The sequence below is a fragment of the Hippocampus guttulatus genome, chromosome 12, assembly GCF_054856545.1.
Source record: "Hippocampus guttulatus isolate MCC_2025c chromosome 12, RoL_Hgut_1.0, whole genome shotgun sequence".
Classification (NCBI taxonomy): domain Eukaryota; kingdom Metazoa; phylum Chordata; class Actinopteri; order Syngnathiformes; family Syngnathidae; genus Hippocampus; species Hippocampus guttulatus.
This window is the reverse complement of record NC_141272.1, coordinates 18,673,987-18,690,198: the sequence shown is the minus strand read 5'-3', so window position 1 is coordinate 18,690,198 and position 16,212 is coordinate 18,673,987. Positions and strand designations below refer to the sequence as shown.

At 41.9% G+C, this 16,212-nt stretch overlaps 1 protein-coding gene across 1 annotated transcript; it reads left to right on the top strand.

Annotated features, from left to right (window-relative positions):
• The first annotated feature begins 339 nt into the window (after positions 1-339).
• LOC147197735 (A disintegrin and metalloproteinase with thrombospondin motifs 8-like) lies at positions 340-13,904 on the top strand. The gene is made up of 9 exons (XM_086126079.1): positions 340-1,300; positions 2,961-3,200; positions 6,235-6,367; positions 6,450-6,617; positions 7,316-7,608; positions 9,508-9,691; positions 10,818-10,990; positions 11,305-11,480; positions 11,994-13,904. Exons 1-9 carry the CDS (start codon positions 566-568, stop codon positions 12,730-12,732), a joined length of 2,841 nt encoding a protein of 946 aa, XP_085982205.1. The 5' UTR covers positions 340-565; the 3' UTR covers positions 12,733-13,904.
• The last annotated feature ends 2,308 nt before the right edge of the window (positions 13,905-16,212 follow it).

Sequence of the window (16,212 nt, the reverse complement as noted above, 5' to 3'; positions counted from 1 at the left end):
TTTCTTACACCCCCCCCCCCCCACACACACACACACACACTGAAATAACTAGAGTAGCGGACACGCAGCTAACATAGCGTCCATGTCCAGCCTATCCAGCTACACTAACAGGCTTGGTTAATAATAGTTTCTCCACAAGGGTAAGGGTAGGCTTATTCCCAGCGGGTTCATTTTATCCTCCAGTTTCTTTTCTCGAGTGGACCTCCGAGTGGGAGGAGGATTTCCAGCAAGCGAGATAATCAAAAATACACCCCCACCGCCCCCGTCGCCTCCTGTCTGGAGAAGAACAGAACGTATAAATAGACCTGCTGTGTGCAGACTGCAGCGAGTGACGCTGGTGAGTGACACAAGGACCGAGCGAGCTCGGATCGGGGAACACTCACGCACGCGAGCATTACAAGCAGACACACTTTGACCAAGACTGACGTGACAGGACTAAACCTGAACGTGAGAAGCTTTCTAGCAGAGTTTGAGTTGATTCCCGAAGACAGACGCTTTGTCGAAGATTAAGGAGCATATCATTGTGATAAATTCGTCTGGAAGCCAATTTTTTTACTTCCTGAAGATGTGCCCCGTTGCTTGTTTGCTACTTTTATGCGTCTTCCATCCAGCGCTCTCCGCGCTGTTTGAATCCGAGGATGTTGTGCCCGTTCGGATAAACGGAAGAGTCAGCGGTCGCTTCTGGAAAAGAAGCGAGGACCAGGCGAGAGTCATCCTCAACGCATTTGGCAAAGAGTTTACCCTCAATCTTATTCCCGATACCAGTTTCATCTCACCTTATTTTACCGTCCGGCGCCTGCGAGCCAAAGACGTCGGGCTTTTGCGCAGCGCCACAGGTGCGCAACCTTCTCTGGGTGAAGAGCTCCACAATTTAATCAACCGGACGGGGGAGAGTGAAGGACAACTGAGAAGTTGCTTTTATTCCGGGAACGTTGATGAAGATCAACATTCGCTTGTGGCTCTGAGTTTATGCTCCGGCGTTTATGGTTCCTTCATAACGGAGGGAACCGAGTACCTAATTGAACCCAAATTTCGAGGAGGCTTTGGGTCACACTCGGCTGAACAGCTGCATGTGATCAAGAGGAGGACGTTGTCCAAAAGCCACGATGCCCCTTTCCTTTTCGATCACGCGATCGAAGCGAGTGGACTGGAGAAAAACAAATGGGAAAGTTTTACGCGTGATGGCAGTGACGCACAAAGGGAACCTCGCCGGAGACGCTTCGTTTCAGCGCCACGGTTCATAGAGACCCTGGCAGTGGCAGATCCAAGCATGGTCCACTTCTACGGGGATGAAATAAAGGTCAGACTCTCGCCCGTACTCACATTGCACATCACCTTTGGCAACATATTTGAACGATTCCACCCATCCTTTTCTCCTGAAGTTGTAATTGTCCCGTATTTTTTGCCCTAATGATCTTATAAATAACGTATTGTTTAGATTAAGGGCTTGGACAAAATAAGATGTTGGTATTGAGAGTGATTTAATTCTCTGTTTTGCATAAAAGAAAAAGGTCAGGGAGAAAAGAAATGCACCAAAAAATGCTGAAACACATTCCTCTGGGCTTGATCATGATTTGGCAAGCGGAGCAGCAGCATCATGGAAGATACTTCCCATGATTCACAACTTAACTATGTAAAGTGCATACCATGGAACGCAATAGCAAAATGTATGGTGGATTTCCTGTTTGAATGAAGTTGTGACATTTCAATTGTTGTGAGTTGAAAGTATGTATGTTGGCACAATGTGACCATTTTGTTGGGCCGTTATTGACCAAAATCAACAGATGTTGATGAAACTCTACAAGCACAATAAACTTGGCATGTGTTTGTCATGACAACAACAAAAAAATGCCACACACGAAGGGATAGATGAACAGAGGCAGAATGAACACTTGGCACCATAGTCTATGCTTAAAAATATGTGCAACAAGGAAAAATTTATATCCTCAGAGGTACTTGCAAATCATGCATGGCACAGAACGACGTTGACTGTGTTTTACTGGTTCTGAAAAAGAACACACACACACACACACACACACATACACAAAACGAGAGTTGGGAAAGCGTGCTTCACATAAAAGTCGTGGCGAGTGAACATAAGATTATTTGAAAACAAGTCTTTCCACCGTCAAATCCAAAAAAGGCGATCAATCTTAATTATTCACTTTGCTCAAGACATGGAGAAGATTCTAAATATTCCACATTACTTGGAGGCTTCATGACATCTGCTCCTCTCATTCCCTCCAAATGGCAACACAGTTTATTGGCCAGAAGGATTTCTCCATTTTGATATAAAAATACTGTATATATATATATATATATATATATATATATATATATATACATATATATATATATAAAATGACAGCACACAAAATGTAGTGACGATGGAATAAAAATACACCTACCACAATAATCTGATACAGTTTTCATGCTCAGGATATGCAAGCTCAATTATTTTGTTTGGCCTGGGGGCGACAAGAATCATCATGATTTCTCTCCCACATAACAACTAAGCGATTAAAGTGAGCATTTTTCAACTACTGGAGACATTTTAGCCTTGGATATCCTTGTAACTGTGTCAATTTGGATTGATTCAGTCTCAAACCATCACTTCCTCTTGATCCAATTGATTCTCTATACTGATTGCTAAATTAAAACATCCATTTGTAATTTTTCTTCCGCCTATCATCTTCAGGGTCATAAACAATATAGTTTAAAAGAATAACATTTGGAACAGGCTGCGAGAACACTCATCCAAGACCTCCAAATAGAAATGTGTCAATAAAATTGACTTGAACTTGAACTTGAACTTGTACTTGAAATGCCAATCAACCATTTAATATACAACTGTTTGTTTTACACTGAATCTCTCAAAAATGTTTCCATGAGCTATATTCCTTTGCCATTTACCTTTCAAGCTTTTTTTTTTTTTTTGCTGTTGTTCTTTCTTCCCACAGCACTATATTTTGACCTTAATGTCAATGGCTGCCCAGCTATACAAGCACCCCAGCATAAAGAATTCTGTCAACGTAGTGGTCGTGAAGTTGCTGGTGGTCGAGGATGAGGAGGTCGGGCCAGAAGTCTCCAGCAATGGAGGGGTCGCTCTCAGGAACTTTTGCTCGTGGCAGCAGCTCTTCAACCCACCAAGTCAGCGTCATCCAGAGCACTATGACACGGCCATGCTCTTCACCAGAGAGGTAAGTGACAACATTTGGTGGATTTCTTTAACCTTGAATAATAAAATCCAAGAAAATGCACAGGGGAAGCAAACATCAGAAACCAACATGTTCTTAATCATGTTCTCCCCGTGCCTGCGTGGGTTTTCTCAGGGTATTCCGGTTTCCTCCCACATTCCAAAAACATGCATGGCACGTTAATGGAACATTCTAAATTGTCCCTAGATGTGATTGTGAGCGCGGATGGTTGTTCGTGTCCGAACAACCATCCGCAGATTACTTATTTATTATAAGTAACAAAAACAGCTGTGTCTTAGCAATTCTCGAAGGTAAGAAACCAAAAACCTTTCAAATGGATTATTTTGGCCTGTATAATAAAATAATACTGTAAATCAGGGTTCACCATCCATTTGGAGAGAGAGAGAGAGAGCGCTACTTCACGTGTACTGATTGTGTGAATGTTAGCATGTGTACTTGATGATTTTAATCTGCCGGCTCTGGTCACGTTGAAGATGTCTCACAATACTGCCAGGGTTTGCATTTTTAAATCATAATTTCGACAACATTCCGAGCAAATCACAATGTCCTAGCACTGGCGGGCTACTCATGCGGTCATCACGGGCTACCTGGGCACCACATTGGTGACCCCTGCTCTAAATTGTCCCTAGGTGTGAGTGTGAGCGCGGAAGGTTGTTCGTCTATGTGTGGCCCTGCGATTGGCTGGGAACCAATTTAGGGTGTACCCTGCCTACTGCCAGAAGACAGCTGGGATAGGCTCCAGCACGCCCGCAACCCTTGTGAGGATAAGCGGATTAGAAAATGGATGGATGAATGAATCATAAAATGCTCCTTTTCTTCTATTACCACGAGTAAATTAAAGTGGTCCAAGAACAGGTCCTTGGGGGAACCCCACATTTAATTTTAATAGAACCATACCACAGTAAAGGTAATGTTGCAAATGTAAATACCATCTTCAAGAAAATGAAGGCATTCCACTTGTCTGGACTACTCAGACCCAACTGACTCACTGAGTCATGCGCTTCCATAAATCTTATAACAAGATGATTCAACAAATGGGTTGTTTCCGAGTTAGTATTGCAGAGTTACACTCATTGAGAAAAGCCATCCTTTTTACAAAGATACTTTGTGGTTTTCTTTCCATTCAAATGGAGATAAACTTTGGAATGCAAAGGATGCAAGATCATGAATGAGCTAATTTTAGGACCTTCACAAATCAACCTTGACATTATGGTTCAGCTCGAATGCTCAGCCAGGTTCAGTTTTCTGATGCCGATGTCATTTTTTACAAAGTCACAAGAGCCTGTAGTACACCATTTCGCTTCACCACATTGTTGCATGCCTTGAAAACATGCAACTTTGATCTGATTATTGAACTTTCACAGTCTCCGTTTTGCAAATTTAATATTGTGGCCCTGTGTGCTGAACCATACATACAGGCATTGACGTAGAGCTGAATACATAAATGGCAGATGCTTTTGTGGAACAAGATGTACAAACATGCTGAGCAGTACTCAACTGTGGCGCCAAAACCAGATGTGTTCTCAATTATAGTGGATTGTGAATATTTGGGAACGTGTCGAATGAACTTTTTGAGTGCATGCATTTATTGTTGTTTATTTGAATATAAATCAGGTTCAGTGTTTTTATCTCTGAAGTCTTGACATGAATATAAGAGTAATACATACATACACATGTACATACACACACACACCCACACACCATGGAATGATATATATATATATATATATATATATATATATATATATATATATACACACACACTGTATATATATATATATAAAATATATCTCATTCCATCCACCCATCATCTGGACAACCTTATCCTCACAAGGGTCGTGGGCATGCTGGAGCCTATCCTGGCTGTCTTTTGGTCGTAGGAGCATGTTGAAGGACTGGTTAGCGCGTCGACCTCACAGTGCAGAGGTGCAGGGTTCAATTCCCGCTCCGGCCTTCCTGTGTGGAGTTTGCATGTTCTCCCCGTGCCTGCGTGGGTTTTCTCAGGGTATTCCGGTTTCCTCCCACATTCCAAAAACATGCATGGCACGTTAATGGAACATTCTAAATTGTCCCTAGATGTGATTGTGAGCGCGGATGGTTGTTCGTGTCCGTGTGCCCTGCGATTGGCTGGCAACCAAAAGATCAGGGTGTACCCCGCCTTCTGCCCGAAGACAGCTGGGATCGGCTCCCGTACGCCTGTGACCCTTAGAAATCGTGCATGGGACAGAACGATGTTGACTGTGTTTTACTGGTTCTGAAAAAGAACACACACACACACACACACTGCTTTCTTTTGATTTTCATTCAGAGATGTATTGCTTTTTTGTTTCTTAATGTCATTGTGCTGTAAAGAAGAAACACTGCACAGTTGTGAGAGCTGTTTCCGATATTTTGGTTGCTTTTTTTGTTTTAGCTACAAAGAGCAGTACTTCAAAATGGATGGGATTTACAGTTTCTCGGTGAAAAGGGTACAAAACGCAACAAAAAATGTCTGACAACATAAATTGGCATTGAAAAGGATTTACTTCATGTTGAGATGGGATTACAGCAAAGGTAGCAAGCACTGTGTATGGTTGTGACTTAATTTGGAGTCAGACCCACTGTGATGTTGACAAATCTTTACCACTTCATTATTATCTTTGTGAAAACATTTTTTCCCCATCCAGCTCTTGTGTTCAATCTCATGAGACTCACAACGCATCGTTTGATTCCAATGTGTTGGGTGTGCCGTGTGCTGATTAAATGATCAAAACACATCACTAGCAATCTAAACGAGCAACCGTTTGGCACTGAATAATAAAATTCCTACCAGGAAAAGTTTGTGTCGTCAGAAGGCGTGCTGGTCCTAATGACATACAGTCCAATAATATGCATCACTCGGGAGACACAAAAGCTAATTTGTTCTCTCATTTTATTTTTGACAAAAATTATTTTATTGTCGGCATTGGGATGGACATCATTCCTTTCCTGTCATAATATTGCTGTTGCAGTGGTCTGTGTTTTCTTTGTGTGGCAGGACATCTGTGGACAAAAGAGCTGTGATACATTGGGTGTTGCCGATGTCGGGACAATGTGCGATCCCAAGAGAAGCTGCTCTGTTATCGAGGACAACGGTCTGCAAGCTGCGTTCACAGCTGCACATGAACTTGGTTAGTTTGTTGGATGCGTGAAATACATTTTCCGTATTTTGTCTTTTTTTTTTCTTTTTTTTGACACTCTTTCCTACTTTAGGTCATGTTCTGAGCATGCCCCATGATGACTCCAAAACCTGCGAGAGGCTGTTTGGGGATCTTGGAGGACATTACTTGATGGCCCCTTTGTTTGTTAGCCTCAACAAAAACATGCCTTGGTCTCCCTGTAGTGCACTGTACATCACGGAATTCTTTGACAACGGTCATGGTAAGAAAAGTAAATGTGTAAATAATATGAGCTGACACTTCGTCATTGTGGACATCTGTCATGCGCACAGACTCTATAATTATTAATATGAATAACATGCCGATATTTCCTCTGAACTCTCTTTCCTGCTTGAACATGCCACCCCTATAAAGTACAAGTCGCATAGTTTATCTCACCCTAGGTTTCCTAATACTGTCTTCACACGTCTACTTCAGGAGCGGCTTAGATTTCTTTTGTTCGCAGTACACTCATTGTTCTTGTATCTTTCATTGGCTCGTACACTTGCTAGAACTACTGATGAACCTTTTTTGGTCTTTGAGTCTTGCTATGCATGGAATACTTCCAGTTTGCCCTCAAGAGCCAAAAGAAACAGCTCTTGTCAGCAAAATATGCCTTTTATCAGTTGTCTGCAAAGAAAGCTTGTGGCAAAACACGTTCATTCCAAACTGGGAATGTTACTCCGGACGAATCGCTTATTGAACACAATAAAAGCAAATTTGACAGTGATGAATAGGTCAGATATGCCTATAAAAGCACATTGTATCGGTTAATTTAATGAGTTCAATATTGAGGACACAAACTTGAATGTTTTTCTTCTTGTTGTCACCATGCAAAAAAGGCATATGCACAAGTACCGTATCGCCACAAAAACCACGATTTCCTTTTTACCTCAATGTTGTTCTGAATTGTCACCACAGGAGACTGCCTGCTGGATGTTCCAGAGAGCAGTTTGCCATTACCAAAGGACCTGCCAGGCACCAAATACAACCTAGACCATCAGTGCCAACAGATTTTTGGAGAGGAATTCTACCATTGTCCTAACACAACAGAGAGTGATATTTGCAGCCAGCTCTGGTGCCAAGAGGATGGAACATCCCAGTGCTCCACAAAGAATGGCAGCCTGCCCTGGGCTGACGGCACCCCTTGTAGTCTCAACAGGACATGCCTCCACGGAGTTTGCATGCCGACAAAGGAGGTGCTGGAGCCACTGGTAAGAATAGCAGCGTATACAAGGCGGCCAAGTGTATACACTTGTATACAGATACAAAGATGGTATTTGATCACTTTCGCTTCATTTTTAAATGCAGGGAAATTATCAGGCATTATTTCAATGAAGATAATGCTACTTGTATGTAATCAGACCTCAAACTTAAAATAGGCTGTACTGTGTTATGTTTGGTGTCCAGTCGTGTTTTAGGGAAAATTTTTAATTTGTTCAAAGATTATTCTGGCCCCCATTATCAACTGTAACGGTTAATCTGAAAAGGGCAGTTTAGCCTTCAGGAATCTAAACATTATTTTGGGACAGCCTGTAATACATTATGTGGTGGAACAAATTATGCCCTCAATGCAAAATCTATTGTTAAAATTCAAAACATTTTGATACAGCTCTTGTCAAATGTGCTTTGATTTAAAAGATGTGTGTATGGAATGGAACCGAATCGGATCGTTCCACTTTAAAAAGTGTTTTGTTGTTGATTATTATTATTTTTTTCTTAATCTGCTGATCCTCACAAGGGTCACGGGGCGTGCTGGAGCCGATCCCAGCTGTCTTCGGGCAGTAGGCGGGGTACACCCTGAACTGGTTGTTAACCAATCGCAGGGCACACACAGACAAACAACCTTATGCGCTCACACTCACACCTAGGGACAATTTAGGGTGTTCAATTGGCCTGCCATGCATGTTTATGGAATGTGGGACGAAACCGTTGTACCCAGTGAAAACCGACACAGGCATGGGGAAAACATGCAAACTCCACACAGGAAAGCCGGAGCCGGAATCGAGCTCTCTATGTTTATTTAAGTGGTAGTCATATGGTATTTCAATGACAAACTCATAACAGAACATAGTTTCTTTTTAAGTGGAATTTAGGACATCAATATACAGAAAACAACCCTGTTTTAAAATTGTTCTAGCATCACCCATTTCCTGTGACCAAAAAAGCATTTTAATATAAAGTACCCGTTAAAATCACAACCATCTGTTGAATGGATCTAATGCTGTGCCACAGAGGTCACCAAAGGTGGTGTGCACCAGCTACCTTCAAGGAACACATGAGCAGCCCGCAGGCCTGTTCTAAATTCAGCTAACCAGTGAAGGGACCTTATTTTGTCGGGATGCTGTGGAAGGGAACATTTGAAAATGGAAACACTGGGAGAAATTTGTAGAAATAAAGTGTTACATATGATATTTATCTGTTTCCTAATTAATCTGACAAACGTAAGCGGGGGTTTTCACAACAATGAATATCATTAATTAATAATAACATGTAATATTAATTTAAGCAAATGTCTTTTTTTCAAAAGTGTCTATAACACATTAATCAGTACCCAAGATGTAACTCTCGGTTTTAAAACAGCTCTTTAAATATAAATGCCTTTTGCCACTGCAAGGCTGGGAATGTACATGACAGCAAAATAAAATGTTCAAAATTATCGTTAATATCCAGCAAGTTCTTAGTGGATGTTGTTCAGAAAAAGTCGCTTGCTCTGTTTAAATTTAGTCTGGGTACCTTGATATCTTACCCATGTGTTATGATCCCACATCTGTTTTTACGCACAGACGCATCGGCAGCTGGGAGTTGAGCTGTCCTAAAGTCATTCAACCTCTGGAAAAGGCGCACAAATTGTAAATTTTACCTCGGCGAGCAGCTCTATGGCAGGCTCCACAAGTAGTGAGTGACACATGTAGCAAGAATGTGGACACAAGCAGACAGGAGACGCGTGCCGTACTTCAACACAGAATTAGCCTCCAGTCACGGCATGCCAACCCGCTGCAGCCTCAGAGCCAGAAGCCCAGACTGTGGTTTCGCCTGCACAGTTGAGACTTCCTGTGGCAACCAACCTCTCTAACTACTCCCTGTTTTTGTCCCTTTTTTCTTTACCGCAGGTGGTTGTGGATGGCGGCTGGAGCACGTGGGGACCATGGCAACAATGTTCCAGGACATGTGGAGGTGGAGTAGAGTTCTCCTATCGGGAGTGTACGAACCCTGAGCCTCAGAATGGGGGCAACTATTGTGAGGGACAGAGGGTTCGATACCAGTCCTGCAACACACAGCCTTGTGACAACAATGGTGAGGCAAAAGTTCAGTGATTTCCTCTGGTTTTGAGCCACATAATCAACTGATGCGCCATACAGTGGATATAAAAAGTCTACACGCCCCTGTTCAAATGTTAGTTTTTTTGTGTTATTAAAACTGAGACCAAGATAATTCATTTGATAATGAACACTTGGAAATAGCAGCCAATATGATCACAAAACCCTCATTATTTTGCCAGAAAGAAAAAAAAACAAAACTGAGGCATGACAAGCCTTCAAAAACATCTAACATTTATTTGGGCTAAATCAGAGGCCTTTAAACGGTGTCAGATGTGTGATGGCTCCGATTAAAATTAGTTTTGTTTCAGTCATTTATTTTTACTTCCCCTCACATTTTTACAGGTTATAAGCCACATTAATGGGTCAAAAAGTTGTGAAATGATTTATCTTGGTCTGTTTTTACATACAGTACGTTTATAAACACACACACACACACACACACACACACACACACACATACACACAAAGAAACCACACAAAAATCTACCTTTGAATGTGACGTTCAAATGATTGAAACTGCCATTTCAAGAGGGGTGTGTAGGTTTTTTTGTATTCCCTCTATATCACGGGTGTCAAACTCATTTTTGTCGCGGGCCACATTGTGGTTACGATTTCCCTTGGAGGGCCATTATTAATTTTGGGAAACCATATAAATGTTGAATCACTCCTCCACATATGACAAACACAGCACACAACAAATTGACAGATAACTAGTTTTAAAATAAGAAGTCAAGAATAATGCCTGTTATTGCGGATTACATGTGACAATTTGAAATTTTAGTTCAGACATTAGCAAGCATCATGGAACTTGGCATGCTTGATTTGCTTTTGCGGGCCACATAAAATGATGTGGCGGGCCAGATCTGGCCCCCGGGCCTTGACTTTGACACCTGTGCTCTATATCATCACATATTGTTGGTACAATCACATTTTTTTGCCCCAGGAGCTTTGTAAACTTACTGTCAGTATTTCTGGCCTTGCGGCATTAGGAACTTTCGGAAACATAATGAGCCAGTTACAATGAGTACAACAAAGTGTTTTGGTTGTAAGATACGTCGTGGAGGTCGCGGACACACCTTTGTTCTATTTTTCCCTAACAGGCAAAAGTTATCGAGAGGAGCAATGTGAGAAGTACAATAGCCCAAACTACCTGGACTACAATGGTAAAATGAAGCATTGGATACCAAAGTATGCCGGGGTGTCTCCCAGGGACAGATGCAAACTGTTCTGCCGGGCGAGGGGCAGCAGTGAATTTAAGGTGTTTGAGTCCAAGGTACACACATCCAACATCACAACGTGTTCAAAAACATTCAGAGTAAAACTCAGGATTACAAACAAATGAAAATAATCCAAATCGGTCCTGAATTGGCATTTTTCTTTCAGGCGACTTGTTGTTGTAACATCTACAAATGGAAATACTGTACACAAACTGAACTTTGTTTCACTGTGGCTTTTCATAATGTCAATTGATTAGTATTTCGTACAGCGCATTTTATACAACGTCATTGCCAGAAAAGATGATGACCGTTTGAAAACTCCCCAAAACGTCTTGTGAACTCTAATCATGCAATCAATATATTTGTGTAGGTAATTGATGGCACACCTTGTGGTCCTGACACCACATCTGTGTGCGTCCAAGGCCAGTGTGTGAAGGCAGGCTGCGATCAGGTGATCGGATCCAATAAGAGGGTGGATAAGTGTGGCGTGTGTGGAGGAAACGGACTTAGCTGCAGGAAGATCACTGGGTCCTACAACAAGGCAAGGTAAGTGACCTAATTTTTATTTTATTTTTTTGCATAAAATATTGCAATCTTTAAAGTTTAGTTCACAGGTGTCAAACTCAAGGCCCGGGGGCCAGATCTGGCCCGCCACATCATTTTATGTGGCCTGCAAAAGCAGTTCAAACATATCATCTTCCGTGATCCTTTCTAAATTGTCGACCATGCAATAAATTTCCCACATGTAATAAATAAGAGATATATTCTAAGCATGTTCCTGTTACCAAACCCCTCATGATAGTAACTTAAACAATAGTTGAATCAACAGTTATTCCTTACTTCTTTATATGGTTTCAGTCATAACGGTCCTCCAAGTGAAACGCTAACTAAAATGTGGCCCGCACCAAAAATGAGTTTGACACCGCTGGTTTAGTTGGTCAGGGCAGAAACGTTTTTTTTTTGGTACCACACCACACTATGAAAAGTACCTTTGTGCCACAAAACTATTCCGGGGCAGAATACTCTGTATTTAAATGATGTCGAACTCTTCATTTTCAGCTATGGATACAGTGACATTGTCACAATCCCTGCCGGTGCAACCAACATCGATATCAAACAGCGCAGCCACAGAGGAATCAAACATGACGGGAATTATCTGGCTATCATGAGAGAGAGTGGAAGTTACATCCTCAACGGAAATTTCTCCGTATCGATGGTGGAACAGGACATTCCTGTACTTGGTGCTGTGCTGAAATACAGTGGTTCCTCCACCACGTTGGAGAGGATCCAGAGTTTCATGCGGCTTAAGGAGGCCATCGTTATTCAGCTTCTGGCCACAGCAGGGGATAGCAGTCCTCCGAAAGTCAAATATTCCTTTTTTATCCCCAGAGATGTTGCTTTCAAGTCAAAAGAGAAGAAGGGCTCTTCAGCATCTTTGCACGTGATTCATCCTTTCAGTGCGTCAGACTGGGTGCTAGGAGAGTGGTCCGAGTGCTCAAAGAGCTGCGGTTCGGGGTGGTCGCGGAGGAATGTGGAGTGCAGAGACAGCGCGGGCTTTCTCTCAAGCCTTTGTGATAAAGACCTGAAGCCAATGGACATCAGGGCCTGCGGAGATCAGCCCTGTCCCATCTGGCAGATGGGACCGTGGTCGGCCTGCTCACGAACTTGTGGTCAGGGCGAGCGGCGCCGCAGCATTTTCTGTATAGACTACACTGGCAAGACTGTTGAACCAGAAAAGTGCGACCCGAATAAAAAACCTGCGCCTGTCTCTGGGGAATGTTTTAACCTTGAGTGCTGATGAAGAACATAAGACCACTGAACAATTCCCCTTTTGATCTGACTGCACTTATCAAAGGATTGCATCACATCACAGAAAGCGCATTTGCCTGAGTATGGTTTGGCTGTTTTATTTTTGGACTGTTGACAACCACTGTTGAAAGTAACCAATGGGGGAAAAAAAAAACCTACCTCGGAAATGTCATGAGATGCCATTTATAGATGCTAGATGATTAAGGTGCTGTGTTTTATTTTCTCCGCTTTAAATGACAACTAATTTATTGGCGTTCCATTTAGTCTTGGTTACAGAATATATTTGTAAATTAGCTCTCATTTATAGTGGGGCGAAGAAAATGGCATGAAGCCTAACATTGTGCAGCATGGTGTGAATATACTGTGCTTTTATCTGACATACTGTCCTCCGCTGGGCTGCTTCAATTTAGCGTTTTATCTCAGTTGCTGAGGTGGGTGAGATTAGTGTGTTGTGGGTTTGAAGCTTTCTCGACGTGTTCACTGCTCCTTATTTGTAGACACAGACAGTTGATTTATGTTAAGGATCGTAAATGTGTGTGTGTGTGTGTGTTTTTAAATCAACATACGTTTCATTGAGTCCAAAATAGGGCAAGATCTTGGGCTCTAAATAAATATTGGACTGCTTTTGCCAAAACAATTTGTTTTCAGTGCCAATCTCCATTTGTAGTAAGTTAAACGTTTTGGGAGTTGACACAATGTGTGAAATATTTCACATCAAGAATAGTGCAAGGCAGAGAATTACCCTGTCCTGTATTTTCCTTTCTGCTTTATGTTACTGTTGAGGGTATCGGGCTTACGCAACAACACATTCATATTTGGTCAGTTCCACCAAATTAAAGGTGCATTTCATGTTATGTGATTACGATGGTCATTTGTCATGTTCCTTAACAATGTCAACAATCATATCCAAACATGTTTTGAAACTTTTGTATGTATTACTTTATTCTTAGTTCCTGTTAATTTACAGTATGCAATGAGAGAAAATCGAGGGAGCATCAGGCCATTATCCCTTCAATGAAGGACCTTGCAATTCTATGATTAAAGCTTCCTTTTAAGCTATTTATTTTTTTAAGTTTTTACTTAGTATGTGTAATGAACCTGGCAGATGCTACTGTCTCAGGAATGGTTTTGTTTCTAAAAATGGTCAAATAAACACATTTATGTCAATAAGGCAGCGTTTAATGTTTCCCAAAGACTCTGTGTTGTGCCAGTGTACAAAAAGAACATCATGAGCCATTTATGTGAGTGTAAATGTTTCTCGGCTTGAATCCCAATGGATTCCTTCAAATACGTCGGAGGCAAAAGTGGCAAAGACCACATTGAAAATATTATTTTCAAATTACTTTCAAAATAACATTGCATCGCAAGTGTAATGATATCACATTAAGTACAGATTTGTTTTGGGACCGCATTAAAAAAAAAAGTTTGGGAAGCAGGGAGTCTTGAATCTATGCGAGACCAATGAAATCTCAAGACTGGCAAGGAAACTCTGGAGTAAAGTGTGCTGTTGAGATTTAGACAGCTTGGGCTCAGTCATCGGTCATAGGTCCTCAAACTGAACAAACACCATGAAGAGAACAGCTAAAATCACTCTGAAAATATTAGACATCGATAATACAAGTAAACATAGAATATAGCTCTTAAATGGTGATTACGATTGTTCTCCCGGGGCCTGCGTGGGTTTTCTCCGGGTACTGCGGTTTCCTCCCACATTCCAAAAACATGCATGGCAGGCTGATTCAACACTCTAAATTGTCCCGAGGTGTGAGTGTGAGCGTGGATGGTTCTTCGTCTGTGTGCCCTGCGATTGACTGGCAACCGGTTCGGCGTGTCCCCCGCCTAGTGCCCGAAGACGGCTGGGATAGACTCCAGCACCCCCCGTGACCCTTGCGAGGAAAAAGTGGATCGGAAGATGGATGGATGGATGGACACATACACACACACACACACACACACACACACACACACACACACACACACAGACAGACATCCATTATCTGAGTCACAAGAGTCGCAGGCGTGCTGGCGCCTATCCGGGCAGGAGATGGGAGATGCCCTGCACCGGTTGCTAGCTAAACACAAGGCACATAGACAAAGAACCAATTGCACTCTCAGCCACACCTACAGACAATTTAGAGTTTTTCCACTGACCTACTATGCAAAAAAGAAAACCCACACAGGCATGGGGAGAACATTCAAACTCAAGAAGGCTGGGGCCTGGAATCAAACTCTGGACCTCTGTACTGTGAAGTGGACATGCTCACCAGTCAACCACCATGCCATGTACACACACACACACAGTATGTGTGCATATGTGTGTGTGTGTGCGTGTGTGTGTGTGTGTGTGTATGTATGTATGTCAGTGATTCTTAACCTGGGTTCGAGCGAACCCTAGGAGTTCGGTGAATCGGTGTCAGGGGTTTGACAGAGCCTCTTACCATCCAATTAAAAAATTTTGACTTATGTCTTGAATTTGTATTTACTTTTTTTCTGTTTTTAATAAATGCATTTTTAATGTCTTGAATTTGTTCAAAATCATATTTTTATTTTTCACTCAAGAAGGGTTTGGTGAATGTGCATATGAACTGGTTGGGTTCGGTACCTCTAACAAGGTTAAGAACCAGTGTTCTAAATTGTCCCTTGGTGTGAGTGTGAGCGCGGATGGTTGTTCGTCTATATGTGCCCTGCGATTGGCAGGCAACCGGTTCAGGGTGTCCCCTGCCAACTGCCTGAAGACAGCACCCCCCGCAACAACTTGTGAGGATAAAGTAGATCAGAAAATTGATGGATGGATGGATAATTGCGATCTCACTATCAACTGGAACCACTCTATCCGAACCAATATTGTATGCTGGCATGAGTCCGACATTCCACATTAAATGCCTCTCATTAACAAGGGCCATACTTAATACGTTCATAATGAACATGATTTGAATAAATTCTATTGGTTATCTTAAGTTTGTATGCGTTACGCCATTTTGAAATACAATGAAAATGTAGATTCATATATTCCCTTTTAATTAGAACTGTGATTTTTAACCTGGGTTCGATCGAACCTCAGGGGTTCGACGGAGCCTCTGCCATGGAGGGTAAGACCCATGCGACTCAACATGTTAATTAGTTATGACACGCCCACTTGGCCATCACTGGCTGCAGATGATCACATGACATTGCTTGTCCAATCAGTGAGGTGGGAAATTTAGTTCACTTAGTAGTCGTGTGACTGTCGTGATAAAAAAAAGTATACTTATCGCTTTAATTTTTTCTGTTTTTAATAAATGCGTTTTTTAAATATCTTTAATTTGTAAAAAAAAAAAAAAAAAAAATTAAATTTATTTTTCACTCATGAAGGGTTCAGTGAATGTGCATATTAACTGGTTGGGTTCGGTACCTCTAAAAAGGTTAAGAACCACATTTTAGGGTCATTCTTTAATGTCTCCCAAAAGCCTGTACAGTACTCCTACCATTT

Bases quoted from the DNA above. Each gene is read 5' to 3' on its own strand.
- LOC147197735 (XM_086126079.1), top strand. From the start codon at position 566: ATGTGCCCCGTTGCTTGTTTGCTACTTTTATGCGTCTTCCATCCAGCG. The intron at 1,301-2,960 runs GTCAGACTCTCG...TTCTTCCCACAG, and splicing joins TCTACGGGGATGAAATAAAG to CACTATATTTTGACCTTAAT. The intron at 6,618-7,315 runs GTAAGAAAAGTA...TTGTCACCACAG, and splicing joins ATTCTTTGACAACGGTCATG to GAGACTGCCTGCTGGATGTT.